Source organism: Brachyhypopomus gauderio, chromosome 12, assembly GCF_052324685.1.
Source record: "Brachyhypopomus gauderio isolate BG-103 chromosome 12, BGAUD_0.2, whole genome shotgun sequence".
Classification (NCBI taxonomy): Eukaryota; Metazoa; Chordata; class Actinopteri; order Gymnotiformes; family Hypopomidae; genus Brachyhypopomus; species Brachyhypopomus gauderio.
Window position 1 is genome coordinate 1,290,578 of NC_135222.1, and position 19,488 is coordinate 1,310,065.

General features: G+C 43.8%; 1 protein-coding gene across 3 annotated transcripts in view; it reads right to left on the reverse strand.

Annotated features, from left to right (window-relative positions):
- nr5a2 (nuclear receptor subfamily 5, group A, member 2) overlaps window positions 1-13,849 on the reverse strand; it is a 47,599-nt gene extending 33,750 nt beyond the window's left edge. The window contains exons 1-5 of one of the 3 annotated variants that reach the window (XM_077024253.1): window positions 13,798-13,849; window positions 11,737-11,865; window positions 9,596-9,714; window positions 7,490-7,631; window positions 3,451-4,157 (exon numbers count right to left, since the gene is read on the reverse strand). In XM_077024253.1, the coding sequence (XP_076880368.1) occupies window positions 3,451-4,157; window positions 7,490-7,631; window positions 9,596-9,714; window positions 11,737-11,818 (1,050 nt within the window). In that variant the 5' untranslated portion in view covers window positions 11,819-11,865; window positions 13,798-13,849. Of the gene's footprint in view, window positions 1-3,450; window positions 4,158-7,489; window positions 7,632-9,595; window positions 9,715-9,842; window positions 9,926-11,736; window positions 11,866-13,797 lie in introns of those variants that run through there. The other 2 variants (XM_077024254.1, XM_077024255.1) reach the window with 2 other exon arrangements.
- Window positions 13,850-19,488: the final 5,639 nt, after the last annotated feature.

Genomic DNA, 19,488 nt, shown 5'->3' on the forward strand with positions numbered 1-19,488 from the left:
GAGCCATGTGGCCACGCACGCATGCAGTAAGACGGGCCTTTACCCACAACCAAACACGCGCACGTTGACTACACTGTTTCACAGAGAGCAGGCACATAAATAAAGAGCTGTTGACAGTAGGATGCATACGCTATCGTTACACTTGTTATCGTAACAGGTGTTGACCACTACTATGGTGACCTCATCAAGGAAATAACAACATAAACAATAACCGCACTCTTTCTCCACATTATTCTAAACAGTATTTCAAGCGCTGATCAGCTGAGGCGGGCACTCCAGGTTCAGAAAGTAAAACTCCCTCCCAGGATTTTATTCAAGCTTGCTGGATGTTCTGATTAGTGCCAGGTAAGATTAGTGAAATCAACACAATCCAGGAAGCCTGAGCAAAATCTTGATGAGGACTTTTATTTTCTGAACCTGGAATTTCCACCTGTGCTGATCAGCAGTCTTAGCAAGGACTGAATCACATTTGTTTTAATAGCAGCACCACAACAGATGTGTGTAAGTGCGCATCAAGTTCCCTCTGCCTCTAAACTCTGAGTCAGACTGAGGGAGGGAGTGAATAACCAGGGACACATACAGTTAGCTTTGTTTTTTTTTCTTGACCAAAGTGTGAGAAATAGTGAGTGGAACGATTCTCTCTATCTCTCTCTCTTTTTATTCATTTGAACACAATGGGGATCTCTCTTCAGAGACCCAATCATGGCTAAATATTTATGAGTGCAGTAACTAAGTCCAGCTTATGGAAACTAAATCTTTAAACACTTGGCAGACGTTTCACACCCCATTCTATTAGCAGAGAAAATTCTTTTGTTCTTACGAGGTTAATAATAGAGTTTGCAATGAATGTGTATTTATAGTGGCCGTGCCTTCCTCCAGACCCTCTGACAAGCTTCATATTCACTTCCATTTCCTGTGTTTATTAAATGCTACCTGCGGCTTTGTCATTAGTGTGCTCCAGAGAACATTAAGAGTTGAGTATAAACAAATCTTTTCTCCCTGAAGGCCTCTGATGTGATACTGCTCCACTGAGTGTGTGTGGTGTCATAATCTGATAATCTAGTGTGTGACTGACCCGTCTGTGACTGACCATGTTTGTGGTTTTGGTGGTGGCTTGACTAACATGCACACTCACACATGCACACGCGCACACACACACACACACACACACACACACACACACACACACGCACGCACGCACGCACGCACGCACACACACACACACACACACACACACACACTCACACACGCACACACACACACACACACACACACACACACACACACACACACACACACACACACACACACACTCACATGCGCACACACACACACGCACGCACGCACGCACACACACACACACACTCACACGCGCACACACACACACACACGCACGCACGCACACACACATACACATTCTCTGACAAATAAAATCTATGCAATCCTACACTATTCCTAAAAAAGACAAATATTAATATTAATTTATCTACCAGTACATTAAAACCACCAAAATCCAAATTAAATTAGATACAGCTGAAACTCAATGTTTCAGAATAAAATATACTGAAACATCTATAAAATGAACCACTGTCATTTATTCTTAATGTATGAAATGTGACATGAGTATATATATATATGTATACAATCAGTTGGCTGTCTGATCCTCTTGTTAGCAGAGGCAATAGCTTAGCTCAGTGTTCTTGAGCTGTTTTCCTGTGGTGGGTGCCTCCTGTTAGACAAAGCCTGTTGAAACTGGGAGGGATCCCCTCACACAGGCTTACGGGCTTCAGTCAGCATCACAAAGCTTTCTGCCTAACAATAACCTACAAGCATCCACTAATTAGTGTCAGGAGTGGGCTTTGGGAAGCTAGTTGAGCTGCTGCGCTTGCTAGCTTCTTTGTTTGGTTTTTTCTTTTTTGTGTATTGTTTTTTTTTCTTTTTTTTTCTCACTGTGTGATTTGGTGAGGGCACCTTGTGAGGGCTTGGCTAATTACATCCTTATTGCTCCCAGCTAATGTCAAATGCGACACCTACACCTCAGTACCTTTTAACAAGTGCTGCACTGACCATTTAGCAAGGGTGAGAGAGTAGGCTAGTCACTGCATGAAGGAGGTGCTCCACCATTGAGAAAGGTGAAGTTCAGCCACAATTAAGGGTGAATGATATGGGCGGCCATTAGCCCGGCACAATGCTAATGTAAACTGAAGTGAGCCTGCGCCATTCTAGCAACAGAGGGAGGGAATTGTCATAGAGGTCTATAACTAATAGCACTGTGAAGAGGGCGACCATCACACATAACAATGAAGAGACACTAAACTGAACAGCGATCTCACAATGAAGTGCTTCACTGCTGGAATAAGTGCGTTAGCTCTAGTTAATGACCAGATGGAAATGCACAGGACATTTGGATATGCATGTAAAAAGCTATAGGAGGTGACACCTTTCTATTTTCATTTGAAAAAGGAAACAAATATGGAAAACAAAAAGGCTGCCAGGACAAAACCATGAGAAAAGCAAATGCCACAAGGAATGAAGGAAGATGAAAATAATTGTAGAAAACAGGTGCCCCTCAAAAGCCCAACCCCCTTTCCTCCCCCGAGTATGGTAGGAATTGTCTTATTTTTACAGGACGAGTTTGAGTTCTTTTTCATTTTAGACTTGGCACAGTATTCGTCAGCGACTGACTCACAAACACAATGAGTGAGAATGAAGCCAGCGACACTTAATTCCAAAAACACTACATATTTCAGTACTATCAAAACCCCTGACGTAGTAGCCAACAAACCTACGCCTACTGTCATTTCAATAGGCCTACAAGTTAAGCTCAATGCTAACAGACAACTGTTCCAGTTTAGAAAATGTAAAAACAAAGAACATAGAGTAGGCTATAAAACCCAGGATGATATCAGACTTCTGTGAATCTTCCTTGAACAAAGCTTTGCTTGGGTGCTCATTAGAGCAGGTCAGAACGTTAAGGTAGAGAGGCGTCGCGGACCTTTAAAACCCTGCACGTTACTCAAGACACCACTATATGAGGAACGGTTAAAGATGAACACATATGACTGTGAGCATGGAAAAGTGAACTAAATGATAACAGATGACAGTGTGGCAACAAAACATTTTAAATCGCTGCAAAACGGATAATCCATCGTTGAGTGCCTCTCACTTTATTTATTTCCGTAAAAAATACGTAGATATACATCGTAATTTTAAAAAAATTGTATATAAGTGTAGGTGACCTTGTAGTACTTAACTACAGATAAACAAATAAATAGAACTGTACAACAGAAGCACATAAACCTCTGTGTGAAACGCCAGCGTAAATGAACTCATTCATCTCGCTCTAAGACTGTCTATGCTTCCCCCTTCCACGGGGATGACTGTCACATGTTAGTGTGTGGCTAGTGTTGTTCCGATCTACCTCCATACGCTACTGCGCCGTTCGCTCACCTTCAGCTCACGGAAGAAGATGCTGCTCCGTGCCCACTCCACGATGGAGAAGAGCGTCTGGTCGGCCATCTTGCACATGAGGCCGAAGGTGTTGAGTTTCTCGTGCTTGCCGCGGCTGGCCTGCTCCTGCTGCAGGTAGGCCAGGATCTTCGCCTGCACCTGCGGCTCGTCCGGCTCGCATTTCAGCAGCTCGGCCACCAGGTGCGGGAAGCTGGGCGGCGAGCCGCCCGCGTAGGCGTCCACGTACGGGTAACCCATGAGCGACTCGGGCGAGCTGGTGTACGGGTCCGGGTACTCGGACTTGATGGTGCGGCTCTGGAAGTGGCCGTACGGCTGGTAGCCCTGCAGGCCGCCGCCCCCGCCCCCGTGGGGAGGCATGGCCATGCTGACGGGCGACGTGACGAACGGGCTGCGGTCGTAGTCCGCCGGCGGTAGCCCCGCGCTGGATGAGCCGTGGTGGTGGTGGTGGTGGTGATGGTGGTGGTGGTGGTGGCCCAGTGGCAGGCCCTTGGAGGCAGAGTGGATGTTCTGGATGGCTGAGGAGATGGTGAGGTCGGCCGGGACCGTCTGCATGGCCTGGGTCATGGCCTCCAGCTTTAGCCCGTTGGCCCGGATCAGCGCTTTCTTCTGCTGCTTGAGCGCCCGGTCCCGCTTGTACATGGGCCCGAACTTATTGCGCCCTCCACGCATGCGGTCGGCCCGCACAGCTTGTCCATGTGAAGAGGAAGGAAGAATTAACAATTAACATCAACGTATCAACATCGTCCAAACAACCTGATAAAAACACTCGATTAACATGTTGGTGTTTTTTCTGCTACCTTAAACAACATCTTGCAACACTTCTCTAGTGGTGATATGACTGTACACTTTTATGGGGTGGTTACTTATTGACCTTGCACAGTCAATGCCAGAGCTTCTTAAAGTAACAGAGCTTTATGGCTTCACGTGCTGCAGTTACAATTCCGATACGCTGCAACTTCTCTGCATAGTGCCGTATTCGTAATTGTTCTTAGGACAGCAGACAGATATGCTGTAGGACAGCGTGGGTCTGCCAGGACTGAAGACGGGAGACTGGTGGAGAGTGTGCATGGTTGTCCAACCAGAGGTAGCCAGATTCAGGCAGACGGGATAATCATTACGGCAAATAAATGAAGGCAAAGACCCGGCAGAGCGGAGCTCTGATCTGGGCCATGGGGCGGCACACTCCACTCCGCTGGACCACGTGTTAATTATTGATGCTTAATTATTTCTCTTTAATGCCACGCGATGTCAGCAGGTGGAAGGCTGGAAGATCCGACGAGCCCTTTAACGTGCGCCCGTGCACTCGCGTGCGCACCGGGTGTCCGAACCCACGCGCACGTGAGCCGCGTGACCCGACCAGTGTGGGCTTGCTCGTTAGAATGGCCCTCTAAGAACCGTGGAGCACGTTTGCACACCCGCATGGGACAAAATGACATGAATAAATCAATTAAAAGAAAAGTGTCGGCTCCAACGGCTGCCTTGGGAGTGATTTTAATGGTCTTCGTCACAGCGGTGTGTGTGGGGGTCCGCGGGCCCGTATGTTTGTGTGTCACTATGCGTCTGATCCGGGAGCCTGGAGGGCGAGAGAGAGAGAGACGGGCCCGATCGGGAGACGACCCTGCTGACGCTCCCCAGGACGACACAGCATCCATGAAGCCCCATGCCACCCGAAGTGTGGGCTTTTCTTTTTGCATTTCAAGGATTAGTGTGACTGTTAAAAATTTATCCCACAAAAAAAAAAAAAAAAAAAACCCAATCTATCTATTATACATTATCATGGCAACTTTAAGTATTAATGATTCTGAGTAACAGGGTAATTAATGAGCTGGAAACTAACAGTTGGCCCTTTTGGGAAATCACAATTAGATTGGACCTGAAACTGATCACGAATACATGTTTCTACCTTCTCTTCCCTTTACCCCCACCACCTCCCCATAACCCCCATCCAACTCAGGTTTTTTTCTCTGCTAAGATTTTTTTCTAGTGTCTAATTAAACAAGGTTATTTATATGCAAGTCAAACTAATTTCTTTGCCCTAAGAAATAATAGAGGAGTGAAAGGTCCTTTTGTGGGTATGTGCACCAGAATTTGTCTGGGTTTATGGACAGATGAGTGTGTGAGTGTGTATATATGTGAATATGTCTGTATTTGGATATGTGTTTTTATGTATATAAGATGAACTGGTCTGTTGGCTAGTGCACACATGAGTCTTGTATGGTATACTTGCTGTTTTGGTGCACTTTGTGTGCATGTGCATGTGTGTGTGTGTGTGTGTGTGTGTGTGTGTGTGTGTGTGTGTGTGTCTACATGTGTCTTCATACGTGCATATATGTGCACTGTGTGTCTACTCAGACACGTATCAGACAGGCAGACTGGTGCATTAGTGCGGAGGTTAGGTGGTGTGACTCTGCTTATTGGCTGATTTATGTGTGTTTAATATACAGGAATATTAAGTGTTGCTTGGGTGAGGATCACTGTCCTAGCACAGGCATATGAATGCCTCCCCTGGTCGTCTCCTGACACACTGTTTGTCATGTCTGCCAGAGGCCGTCTCTGGAAGCGTGGCCTTCCACGCGCCCACATGAATAGCTATGATGCCTATGCATAAGTAATGGGACCGCGGCCCCCCTGCCGTCCGCCCCCCCCAGGGGGCTGCCGTTCTTGCACCCCCCCAAAAAAAAAAAGAAAAAAAAAACAACAATGACAGAGTGCATGACGCTGGTGCTCGGCGCCCGTTTTGAATATCTGTCCTCCTGCGCTGCGCCGTGCTTTGATTCATGGAGGTACTTAATATGGACAGCAGACATTTGATGAAATTGAAATCATTTTACGCTCCGCTGTGCACGACATTGCTCACAAATGGAATAAACGCTGTGCCTCAGCCCTCTACTTCCGTAACTTCTCCCCCGGCAGACGATGGCACAGAGACCTCGGAACCTCGGCCTTAATCCCCGGCCAAGCCGGAAATCAAGGATCAGGGGAGCCATCCAAAATAATCCACAACAAGACACAACACGTCCTCCGTGAGTCATATTATAGTATTCACCGCACAGTTCACCACAGACAAGAAGTCGCCATCGTATATCAATACTGATAATATGACTTCTGTGGAGAAGGACATTTGTCTGTGTCAGGCAGATAAGCGTAAATGGTGACAAATTAAAAGTCATTCAGTATCAGCTTTAGCTAAAACAGCCGGGTCAAAAAGATCTGTAAACTCTTGGAGAGAGCTCCAGATATCACACTGTCATTCCTAATCAAAGAATATTTACTTCAAATGCCACAAACTGCAGAATGTCTGTGTGCCATCTTAACGCCCAGATATAGCGTGAGCAATCAGGGAATGGTGGTCTGTGCTTTTATGGGACAAAACATGAAATGGCTATAAAAAATTTTTTTGGACCTTGAATTGTAATATAAACATTTTATATAAACTTAAATGTGTATGTGTGTGTGTGTGTGTGTGTGTATACAGTTTCATAATAGCACAATACAGTCATTAGTTTTAAATTAAAATGGACTTTTTTGCATAATCATTTCAGAGAGCAATCTACTGAACAAAAGCCTCCAAGTGTGCTTTCAAATGCAAACGGCCTGGCTGGCACGGAGGAGACTGTGGGAGAGGTGTGCGGGACTAAGCATGCCCTCTCCAGCCACGGCGAGAGCCAGGTCGGCCCGCCTTTCCACCCCGACATGTCTGACAGGACGCTGGAGGGGCCTCGCATCCCGCTGCTCGAACGCGCCCGCAAATCAAAGCCAGCCAGCGTTAACATGACATCACTGGAAACTCTGCCCTCCGGCAATTACACAATTAATAGTCATCGGAGTCCTGAATCTGCATACTGAGAGGAAAAGACTCTGAAGTCAGTGAGAGGCTTAGTGGGCCAGACACTTGCATTTCAGTGTGGAAAGAGGGCAGCCGGCACGCCAATGCTGCAGCACGGCGGCCAGTCTAGTCTGGTCGGCTCGGGGCTCCGGCTGGGACCGGAGCTCCGCAGGGGGACCAGCAGACTCTTACCTTCTAGCTTCATGCCCACGTTGAGGCACTTCTGGAAGCGGCAGAAGGGGCAGCGTTTGCGCTGGGTCTTGTCGATCTGACAGCTCTGGTTCTCGATGCACGTGTAACGCTTGTTGTTCTGCACGGTGCGCTTGAAGAAGCCCTGCCGAGGACGACCAATGAAGACGTCAAACATCTGACCCTCGCCATTCGTTAACGTGCTATTCAGCCGCGGAGAAACACAACGCACACGTGCACGCTCACGCTCACGCACACACACAGTCGTTTTCATTTACACAGAAATAAGGGGTTAGACTCACTCAAGGCCACACAAGTTGATGCATATGAAAAGAGAGCCAGGGGCTGTCAAATGCTCACCAGCAAACGTTTACTTATATTAACACAAACACGGACACGCTCTCTCTCTCTCTCTCTCTCTCTCTCTCTCACACACACACACACACACACACACACACACACACACACAAAACTGACATGTGCATACACACTCAATGACATGAATAAACAGAAACATATTTAAAGGCTCTGTGATACCCGCTGAATAACTGTAAATATCTAAAGATCATTGTTAATCTTTTACAGATATTTTAAAACACGGTGATGAACCCGTTGGATGAAGCACACGTAACATGCGGTGAACCCTAAAATAAAAGTACATTCATTCACATGTGGGACACACAGACTCGGTAATAGGACACAGTAATTGTCGACATCTAGAGCCCAGAACTAGGGTCTCAGGTTATGAAATGCATTTGATTTTGTGTATAATCGCTCAGTATTACCTTCCTATAACTACATACAGGGTATTTGAGGACTTCGATTTAAGTCATGATTTAAGATGCAAATGGGTAGTTCATATCTTTAACATATGATACACATAAGGGAAATAATCATGTTTGTCTGTACAACAAATGAATGATTATTTATCAATCTTTTTATTAGTACATAACACCAAACGTATAGCTGGAACTAATTCACTCTGGGTGTGCAGAGGGTGAAAAATCTCACAAATGTACAAATGTATATAGTGTCTCCACCATCTCAGGTCTTAATATTCATACATTAAAAAATAAGCATGAAATCCAATAAATTATATCCATAATTTACTGTGGCTGAGTTATAAGATTTCATCTGAAACAGGTCTGAATTCATTTTTAGGGCAAGGAAGAATCAAGTGGAAAAAAAGTGTTAACTTATTCTAGATGAACACCATGGGGAGAACTGTTAAACCTGACCCATTTTGGACTCAGACGATCAATACATCATAGAAATAACACGCATAAACACACATAAACATATAGACACGAACACGCAAACACAGAGTAATGGGTGCATTATTCTACACTCTGCACTGTGCTGTTTAAAAATAGTTATGGACTGAAGACTAAAGCAACCACATCTTGCACAATTATCCAGCATGCCATTTTTTAAAAACATAACTGATATTTGAAACACACATTAGCAAAGGAACACTCCAGTATGACTTCTATAATCCTTTATATTGCTGCGTGTTTCTACTAAACCACCTTCATGAGCCAAGCTCTGGTAAATCATTGATTGTTTACAGCTCCAGAAGCAAAAACACCTACATCACTATTTAAAAACATAACAAATAATTGTTTTGTACGTTTTCTATTCTTCTCACAGTTGTTTTGATATCACATATTGCTATTGTGATTCTATGTTGACTTAACACTATATAACACACACTGAAGGAAAATCCACGTTAGGTTAATGCTGTATAGCAAACACTTAAGGGAATATAAGTGTGAGTGAATATAAGTAAAAGAGTTGTGAAAACTCCTAACTTACTAACTTACTACTAAACTCTAAATTATCTTAAAAACCCAGACACCCCAAATCACACAGCATTCGGTATTATAAATATATATCATCTGGCTGCTTCTGAATGATGAATTAATTACTTTAAACATTTTTTAAAAGAAGGTCTCCACAAACTCAGCACTTCACAACCTTTCACAAAATCCACTTCATGACAATCTATGCATAACTGGGCAAATCTAACTTTGTACGCTGGAAAATAACACTGTGAAAACACGTCATTTCTTCAGTAATGCACTAAAAGTACGGAGGAACATCACACACCTTGCAGCTTTCACAGGTAAGCAGTCCATAGTGATATCCCGACACCTTGTCCCCACACACGGGACACATTTCGTCCAAGTCTTCGTCATAAGAATAGTCCATCATTTTAAATGGAGGGGCTGCAAAGCACAACACAATATAGTTCAGAAATAGTCATATGTCCTAGATGTTTGCCAACTGAAGTGGGGCCTATTGCAAATTTGTGCCTACAGTTCATAGTTCTGCAAGCGGAGGATTTGAGGTGTACCATTTGGAACTAGGGTTAAATATTCTGCTGTAGCCCACGGTTGCATGAAAACAGACTGTCGGAGAAAGTTTGTATGAGGAAAATATCCGTGAAGTCTCGTCTGGTGTGGAGGATGGTCGCAGACAGGGCAAATATCACTTTCGATCTCGTTAATATTCATGATGGCTCATAAATTGGTCGGAGATGCTCTTGCGTTGGAGTGAAACGTTTAGCCACCAGGAAAATGAAAACACAACACCATTTTAATTACTGCCCCCTGCTTAGCTATCGGGCAAATGAAGACGCAAAACTATTTCTAAGTAGGCAGTACGAGCGCGTTTGAAAACAGTCAGTACATTAAACTGTAAGATTTACCCTTCCACATTGTGGGTCGTCGCCGTTATTTCAAAAAGGTTTGGTATGTTTGTTCCCGTATTTGTATTTGTCTTATTGCAGATTTCGCTCAGACTCTTCTTGAATTTACACGAGGTTAACAAACTCATTTATGAACACCGTTCATTTGTAAATGTATTACATATATATATATTTATAAAAAAAATTTACATAAAAAATGTATATTTTAACAACGCGCAGATAAAAACTTTTAGCATTTCGCATCGTACGAAGAAAAAAATGTATATATATATATATATATATATATATATATGTATATACATACATATATATACATTTTTTTCTTCGTACGATGCGAAATGCTAAAAGTGTTTATCCGCGCATTGTTAAAAGATATTAACAAATCGGAAAATATTTACATTCCGGTTCTTGCATTACTGTCCCTAGTCGTAAAAGGCTTTGAATTATTACACAACTGCATATTATTATTTTATTAATCGTGTTAAATGGAGAGTTTTCCGGGAACTGACTATATCTTGAAAGCAACAAGTTTTCCCCCCCATGTTCAAAAGGAATTATCGATAACTTTCTTTTAACAGATACACTTAGCTTTTTCACAAAATGATTTTGCTGTATATATATAGCAAATTCATTTTGTGAAAAAGCTAAGTGTATCTGTTAAAAGAAAGTTATCTCCATATATATATATATATATATATATATATATATATATATATATATATATATATATATATATAAGAAATCTACTGCTATTTAAAATTTCACGATATTTATTTTTTTACATTTAGGTAAAAAACAATAAGGTTGTGTTATTACTGGTTTTCTAAGCAGACGTGTGTGCCAACAGCACTATTACCACTTAAGCACGTGTAGACCCAAACCTTTCTTTTTCTAAACATGATTATTAGTCTACACACTGGATATCCTGTTACACCAGTTTAATTGCCCGCAGCGCAATATAAACAGTTTTGCTACAAGTATTTATGTACATTTAATAAGCGTTTGGCCAATTTATCACGTTAAATACTTAAGACTACAAATAAACACATTGCCCCTCGTTTCAAAATATCTCATCTCGTCAGTGAGAAGTCTGAGAAGATACAATATTTCGCAAGTTATTTTGACCTAATATCTGCACTACAGTGAGATCAGGAAAATTGCGTGATAATAGCATTAACATTTCTTGAAAAAAATGAAACTTTGTTTCGCAACTTATGCTTCGTCGCAGACTTTTACAAATAAACTTAAGAAATGCTGAGACTAAAAGTATGTCACTTAAGTAGAGAAAAGTGGGCATTTTGTGCCGTCGGGAAATAAGTTAGTAAGTCACAGCTGGGTGAAGTGGTGGAGGTGTGAGACTTGAGGGTGGTGTCCCTGGTGTAGATGTAGCCGTCGTGTTGTGTCCACTACGTCCTCACAACACGTATCCTGTGCTCTTCTGAGCAAGGACACTTACTGAAATGTTATTTAATACCATCCCCATGCACGTGCTACATGCATCACACAGCTTTACGTGAACGTGTGTAATCTTAGATCTTACCTTGCATGTTTCCAGGCATATGGCCCTGTTCCCCATGCGCGCGAGCGAGTCCGAGAGAGTCTGACTCGACTTTGGGTAGCATGACAGCTCTGCTACACCGAGGAGGAGAAGACGCGTCTGGTGGTCCACCTGAACGTCAGAAGAACACCAGAGATTCTCTCACACCGAAGGAGCCGGAGATCCCGGCTCGGACCCCTCATAGGGTTCCTGACTAGCAGGTTTTTTTACACGCACACCCAGCAGCGCACAAGTCCGCTGAGGAAGTTCATTTTGCGAAGGCGCTGCAGCTCCACCTAACTATCACCCAATTCTGTTGAGGGGGGAAAAAGCCGAAACTTGCAATAACGAAACAACCTACTGTACTCTCACCGGTGAAGAACGAACAATATTTAGAGATAAAGACCCCCCATCGAATAATTCTACATCTGTTTTTTTTTTTTTTTGGTTTGTTTTTTTTTATGTTTTGTCCGGCGGCCTAAGATGTAATTTAACCAGAGTTAGCGAAGTGTCAGGAAGTTCTTCTAGCTGGGAGAGCCTGTCCTGCGCTGGTCCACTCGGTCTGTGGGTGTGTGAGATGTTCAAAGCGCTCCTCGCTGCTTTGTTTACTCCGCGTTCACGCCGCTCCGGCCAATCAGCGCTTCGCTCGGCTCGCTGACGTCACACGCGTTCTCCAATCGCACGTGGAGACGCGCGTCAGCGCCTCAGCCCTTGTCTCGCGCACACCACAGCCGCTTAATACGACTAATGATGGACCTTATAGCACCGGCACACACCGAGACAGTCCAAACTTAGGTCAACCTCACGAGAGACACACAACCATAGACAACAACTTTCGAGGTATGTCAGTATAGCCACAGGATTCATAATAGTTATTCTTGCGATTGTGTATGACTGCACAATAATTTATCTTACTCTCATAATAAAAACAATTTTAATCAACCTGCAAATAAGGTAAAAAACGCGGATTCTAATTTTAACAGCTACACGCACAAGATCATGCATATACCGAATATAGTCACGAGCAGGCTGGCTTGCGACAATAACAGAGAATTTATGCACAATAAATAGAAATGGTTAATCCCAAACATGTGAAAACAAGTGTCTACAGAAATCAGATGGTTGTTAAAAAACTGATTCTGGAGAGTTAAGTGGATTGTCTTTATTTCTACAAATTTACTGGGAAAATAGACACAATTCTGCTGATCTGTAATTATTAAAAAGTTGTATTTGTAAAGATAATAAAACCGCAAGTAAAAGCAATAGTCATTTTTAAGTACATGTAAGAAATCTTAAATGAGTGAACCTGATGGGTTATGCGGGCATATTTCAAGCGCACTCAGAAGTGCAGCTGACACGTACTTCAAGTTCACGCTGAGTCTCACCTCGCGGTTTAAACTAATACTTCCATCTGCAAAAAAGTTGTCCATCCTCGAAAACTAAAAACATTTTATCTGATTTTATAATAAACTCTTGAAATTATGAAGACCACATTTAATACTCTGGGCTGCTAATTAAAATTCGATGTGGTTACTTAACATTTAGCGTCGTAAATACGATAATATTGGTAATATGTGTTAAATATGGCAATTTTGTTATTATAAAGTAATACTAATTCTGTTTCATGTGTTTGAAAAAAATATAATACAGCAAGAGTTTGACAAGGGATACCCATGTCAATCATTGATAACGCCGAAACAACAAAATGTTTCTTTGTGTGAACGAAAGCGGAGGATGATAACTGAGTTATGGCTTATAAACCATGTTCGCATTTAGCCAAGCAAAAATAACGACAAACGTGAACATGGACAGCCCACCAAGGCTAAAGCTAATACCTCAGACCTGTCTTGTCATTCCAAGGCGCAAGTTGCGTACCTGGCGTTATTTCACCGTAGTTTTATTTAAATGTTTCAGTAAAGCCCGGGCTATTCTGAAGTAAATCATGTGAAGACGAACAGGCCTCATAGCTGCAGGTGTCTGGCTGTTAGGACAAGCAGGATGGTCGCCTGACAGTTGTATTTATTTGTAGCTTACTTATCTGAAAGGCTGACTATCCCTACTTACCTAAACACGATACTTCATCTTCACAGGAGTCACCTTGTCCTCCTTCACTTTCAGAACTTGAAGACATTATCAAACTAATTATTCCTTTAAAGACCCCCCCCCCTCCCCAAAAACCGCTTCTCCAGTTGTTATTCGACAAACTAAAGGCAACTGTAAAACATTTTTGTCCTGTGTCTGAATTTTTAGCGTTACAGAGCGTTAAGCTTTAATGTCCAGCGCCTCCAAAAGTGAAGACATGTAACATACAGAAGTAAGAAGCGCCTTCCGTGGCGCCTCAGTCGGTCTTCTCCCCACACCGTGTGGCGTGGTGACCCGCGGTACCGGTCCGACCTCACCGTGTTGTAAACCCGTCCGACGGATAGGCCTTCCTGGACCACGTGGTACTGCACAGCTCGATAACAACCAGTTATAAAGTGACACACGGATAGATAAGCGCGCGAAGACGGATTGTACTGAAGGAATGATTAACCGGTGGGAAGTTAGGCAAAATTGTTATACAGGCCATTGACTGAATCCTCCGAGGATGGTGGTAAAAACGAGATCAAAAGGACACATCAACAGGTCGAAAGAGCATGTACTCAAACTTTGAACTACTTCGGCAAGCGTTCGCTTTTTTATTGTCTTTTTTGCGGTTATCTTGTCTTTTTTTAAACTGAGAGGTGATTACATTCTGGCAAATATTTCATATTATATATTACAATATTAGGTATTTCTAATCATTTTGATATTATCTTTCCTCGGATTTGGTCAAACCTAGTAATCAATCTAAATAATATATTTAAGGACCAAACAAGCCTATCGGAAAGAAGTAATGGCTGTCAGCATGCAGAACAGGTTAGTTTGGAAAACATGGGGAGTCTGGTGAGTTGGTTCATTTTCCCTCATGAGGTCACCTGTTGCAAAATTCTCATTATGCTCTGTCAAAACAACATTTATTTCTCCATATTATCACCTTTCTCACTCACAATAAATACAATCACAATTGATGCTAAATTGCATTGAATCCTATTCAAAGAACAACACTGGTGAAAGTCACCTGCTCTTCAGCGCTACCCATTGAAATCAAGCCACAGCTTTCTGCAAAGCAAAAGTCCAATGGTCTATCTTAATTTGAGGCCAGGATGAAGGCGTCCGGCCGAGATGAGTGGCCCAGTAAATATGCACTTGTTGACTGAGGTGAGAGAACCTAACGACCCTGTTGTCCCTTGGCCACGCTGTGACTCCAGTGCCAGCGAAGCGTGGCTGTCTTAGCTACCATAAGTGGACGGGCCCTGATAACAGAACGGCCCCTGAGAGCTCTTTGCTTACCCGTGAGATTACCGGCCCTCTCATCGGCTCACAGGGGATTTGTCAACTTAACCCCAGCTCTTTTTTCTTTCTCATGTCCCACCCCCCTGGTCTCTTCCCCAAGCTCATTTTTACGATGCTCAGTGGAAGCCACGGCTAAAGGTGGAGCTCTTTACGGCGGAGAATAAACCATCACTGGGCCTAACGCAGGTGGGGTCAAGGTTTCAATCTCATCAGAGAGAGTTCCAGTAGCTAATGAAACAGGGATCATGCACTCTTTTTGAAGTACATTTCCACACACTTATTAACATGTGAGTTCTCTCTCCCTTTATATCAAACCTCAATCAAACCTTCTACAAATCTTCTACTGAATCTGCACCTGCATTTAATCACATTTCAAGGTAATATGCTTTGGGTTAAACTTAGTGACCTCAAAAACCTCAAAGCACTGATATCCATTGTATGTTTTGTCCTATTCTATCTTGCATTTCTAGCTTGATAGGCAGTTCATGCTTATGCAAGCTATCTTTATCAATAAAATATCAGTCATTACATCATTACACATCAAGTGGAAACCTAAATATGATGTTATATTGTAAATACCTAAATAGGCCATTATGACACGGTTCTACTGATAATGCAACACATTATAAAATGTAATGCTATGTCCACACTTTGGTCATATAACTGTTGAAATGCAATGGTATGAATACAACCGAGGTAAAAGCCAAAGGGCGTGGGATGACCAGACTGTGGATGTTTCCTGGTTGTGACAGAATGACTCTTTGTTTTGTATGGTATTAAATGTGCATGTGTGTGTGTGTGTGTGTGTGTGTGTGTGTGTAGGTGAGGATGTTATCATTGACACTGGTGGCTTGTCTATTACAGTGTGTGTGAACCCCATGTTATGTTGACCTTCCTTGCTTGTCATCGCAGTACCATGTGGAAATCAGGAGATGAGCAAGAGGGAAAGAGAGAGAGAGAGAGAGAGAGGAGAGAGAGAGGAGAGAGAGGGGTGGATGTGTGTGTCACTGAGCATTGTCGGCAGTGTAAACAGCAGTCCAAGCCTGGGAAAGGGGCGGCATGGGTGCACGGTGCGTCTGACTCACACACCTCCGTTATCAAGTTTGTTTCATGGCTCTACCTGTGATATGTTTACTTTAGCATTCTTCCCTTCTACCGTTTACCGTGCTGCTTGCAGCCATATTCCCAGCGACAGGAATGTCCCCGCCGCTCCAATCAAACCTGCCCTGTCCCGTTTTTAATTAAACCCCATACGTTTTCCTCCGCGCCCCTCGTCTGTCTGAGCACCTCGTGAGACAGACAGAAAAAAAAGGAGAGAGTACTGAGATAAAGAGAAAACATGTCCTAGCACTGTTATAGCTATTAGCAGGTCAAGCAACAGTCATTGTTCATTGCTTCCTATATGCTACTATTTTCAAGAGCTTCAAGGAACAATGGCGCTTGTGGGCCCATCAGGTGTTCGCAATCCAAATCAAAACAAAAGGTGGGAGAGGCCGGAGGGGAAGTCCGCGTGAGCTCCACAATCAGCTCGCAGACTCACACGCTCTGCAGCCCCACCAACACTCTCACCGCCTGCTCCGTCACACAGAACCTGGGCTCATCTGGAGATTGGGTGTAAAGTGTCCAGTTTAGGGTGCGTTTGTTTTGTGCAGCACGGTCGGTTTCGTGTGTGTTCCCCATGCCGGGGAGTAAATGTGAAACCAGCTGTGGTTGGAATGTCAGGTTGATGCTGTGCATTGTCTGGCTGTGTGGACGGTGTGGATGAGGGATGTGGAAGTCCTATAGAAGCATGTGCAATGCGGAAGCCATGGATGGCTCGCGTGCAATCGAGGCTCATTTGGAACAATGTATTTTGAAGAACGCATCATAGCATGCTCTTGTGACGAAGGCTGAAACTGTGAAACAACCCCACAGTTCCACACTTAACAAAATCACCCTTAGTGACCAGATGTTGAGATGATCATTGCTGGCATATGCACATAAAAATTATATACATACAAAAAACTGATGAATTAAAAATATCACTGACAGTAGTGTTCCTTCTACTGCATACGAGTGTATACAAGAGTTTCATTCGTTCAGATGCCCAGGCTGCTCAGACCATGCACAGACACACACACTCACGCACGCTCAAACACAAGCCTGCACACAGAAGCATCCTGCCCATGTGCCTGTGTGCTGGCTCCGACACGAGGGCTTCTTGTTAAATCACAGGTGATGGAGCGATGCTGACACACTGACCTCTCTCCCCTCCGTCTGACCCCTCCATGGGCCATTCTCCCAGCCGAGCCGCCCCTCTCCTCCCCGGGCCTGGGCAGCCGGGTGGAACAGAAGACCCAGGGCAGTCGAGCATGGGGGCTGTCATCCCAGTCCTGGTACCTCACAAAGCCCGATCCACTACCATGCTAATGACTCAGAACTGATAAGGGCAACTAAGATACCCTTAAGTATCTTTTACCCACTTCAGGAAAGCATTAAGATATTCGCTTTTTTTATCTTCCAAGGACTTGCACGGCACAGAGCTAGCAGGGCAATTATCACCCCGTCGATATTGTTAATCCATTTTGCCATTTTCAATACCTGCTCGAGTCAACTGTAACCCATAATAAAAGCTAATTGCACATAATCCTAGATCAATAAATTAAGAGGTGGCAAGCCATAGCCTGTAAAACCTTAACAGATGGAGATTTTTTTGTGTACAAACTCTTGTGTTTTATAGAGTTCCATGCTGATGTTCTTGTTGTATAGAGCATCTATTTAGGGGTTGCATATGTCTAATTAGGCTAGAATGTTGCCCTCCGTTTAATACATGCTCATGTCAAATGACAAGAAAAGCTCATGTTCTCCGGAACAAAGAAGACTTGTAGTGGAAGCGTGTAGTCCATTGTTTGATGATACTGGTTTGGATGTCTACAAGCCCATACTACAAAGGGAGTGAAGACCTGCCCTGTTTGCTGACCTCTTCCTAAGGGACAGCCCCAGCGAGACTCCATCCTGCACTCAGACTGCATCTACTTTCATTCCCTTTGTCTGCTACTCCCATCATCCAGTGTTGCCATTGTGCTGGCTAAGCCACAGAGTAATGTCAGGTAAATACTCTGCCTAACCATTAACACGGGGACGGCTGTTTGAACAGTCCTGCACACAGGAATGGCATTTACGGTGGGGGGGGGGGGGGGGGGGGGGGGTTATTTTGATAGAGAAGAATCTCCATCAATTAGCCCCATCACACGTTGCTTCATCCTCGAACCAGGACTGATGCGTGTGTATATGAGAGAGAGAGAGAAAAAGATGGAGAGAAAGGAAGAGATACAGTTTGCCTAGCGTTTAATGGCACTCTAACCAAAGAGCCGATCATTAACCCATTAGACTAACATGTCTCCTCAGCTCTCCCATAGGAGACTCTTGGAAAGAAGTGCCCTTTCTCCCTGCATTTCAGCACTTACTGTAAACCTGAGACTCAGGGGAGACATGGGGAGAAATCATACTGCTCACGCAAAGCTCACTTGGGCGCTCAATCATTACTCAAGGTGTTAACAGCTGTGGTGGTGGTTTGGAAGTTTAGGTGTTTACGCACCATGGAAGCACCATTTCTCGTTTTTCCGTAAAATAACTCCACAAACACTAAGCAAAGCACTGAATGATTTGAGTAATTGGGACTAGCAAATATTGATGTCTGCTTCACACCTGTCTGTGATGTGCCTTTTTTCGTTATATATTTAAAGCTTTTATGCATGTACAGTTTTAACAGACACTGCAGTCAGCTCTTTTGCCACGTTTAGGATAGGGATCTAAACTGTATCATACTCTTTCTAATTCATATGAACCCATTCTGAAGAGAGGTGTTATTGACATCATGTCATTGAGGTCTGTGGGATTGTGTTTGTTTTGGCCTGGGCTGTCCAGCGTTGAGTCCAGAAGTACTGCGTCTATTTCTTCCTGCTCTGTGTGGCTTGTTCTTCCTGTCTGGCAGCAGCCCCCGCTCTCACCGATACGGAAAGCCGCCCAAAATCAAACATGCGCCTTCGATTTGAGCTCGCGAGCAAAACAACTGCGAACTCCTTCCTCCAGAATCAGCCCGCCTGCCGTGACGAGTTCCCCTTCTTGGCCTGACAAGAGAGCAAGACGCAGTCGCTGAGCGAAATTTGGGATTGACGGAAGTTTGGACTGAGGATTTTCGGGGGGATCTGGATGTAAATTGGTCTTAATGGCAGATGCTTGGTGAGGCAGGCACTGCTTGATCTGAGAAATTTGGGGAAGTTTTGTATATTTTCTGAGTGCGGCAGCTAGTGGAAACAGCTTTGGCTGGGGCGAGGAGGACCACCCATGTCCTCTCTCTCCAGGAGAAAGCCACTGCCATTCATTAGAGTCATTCTCCGA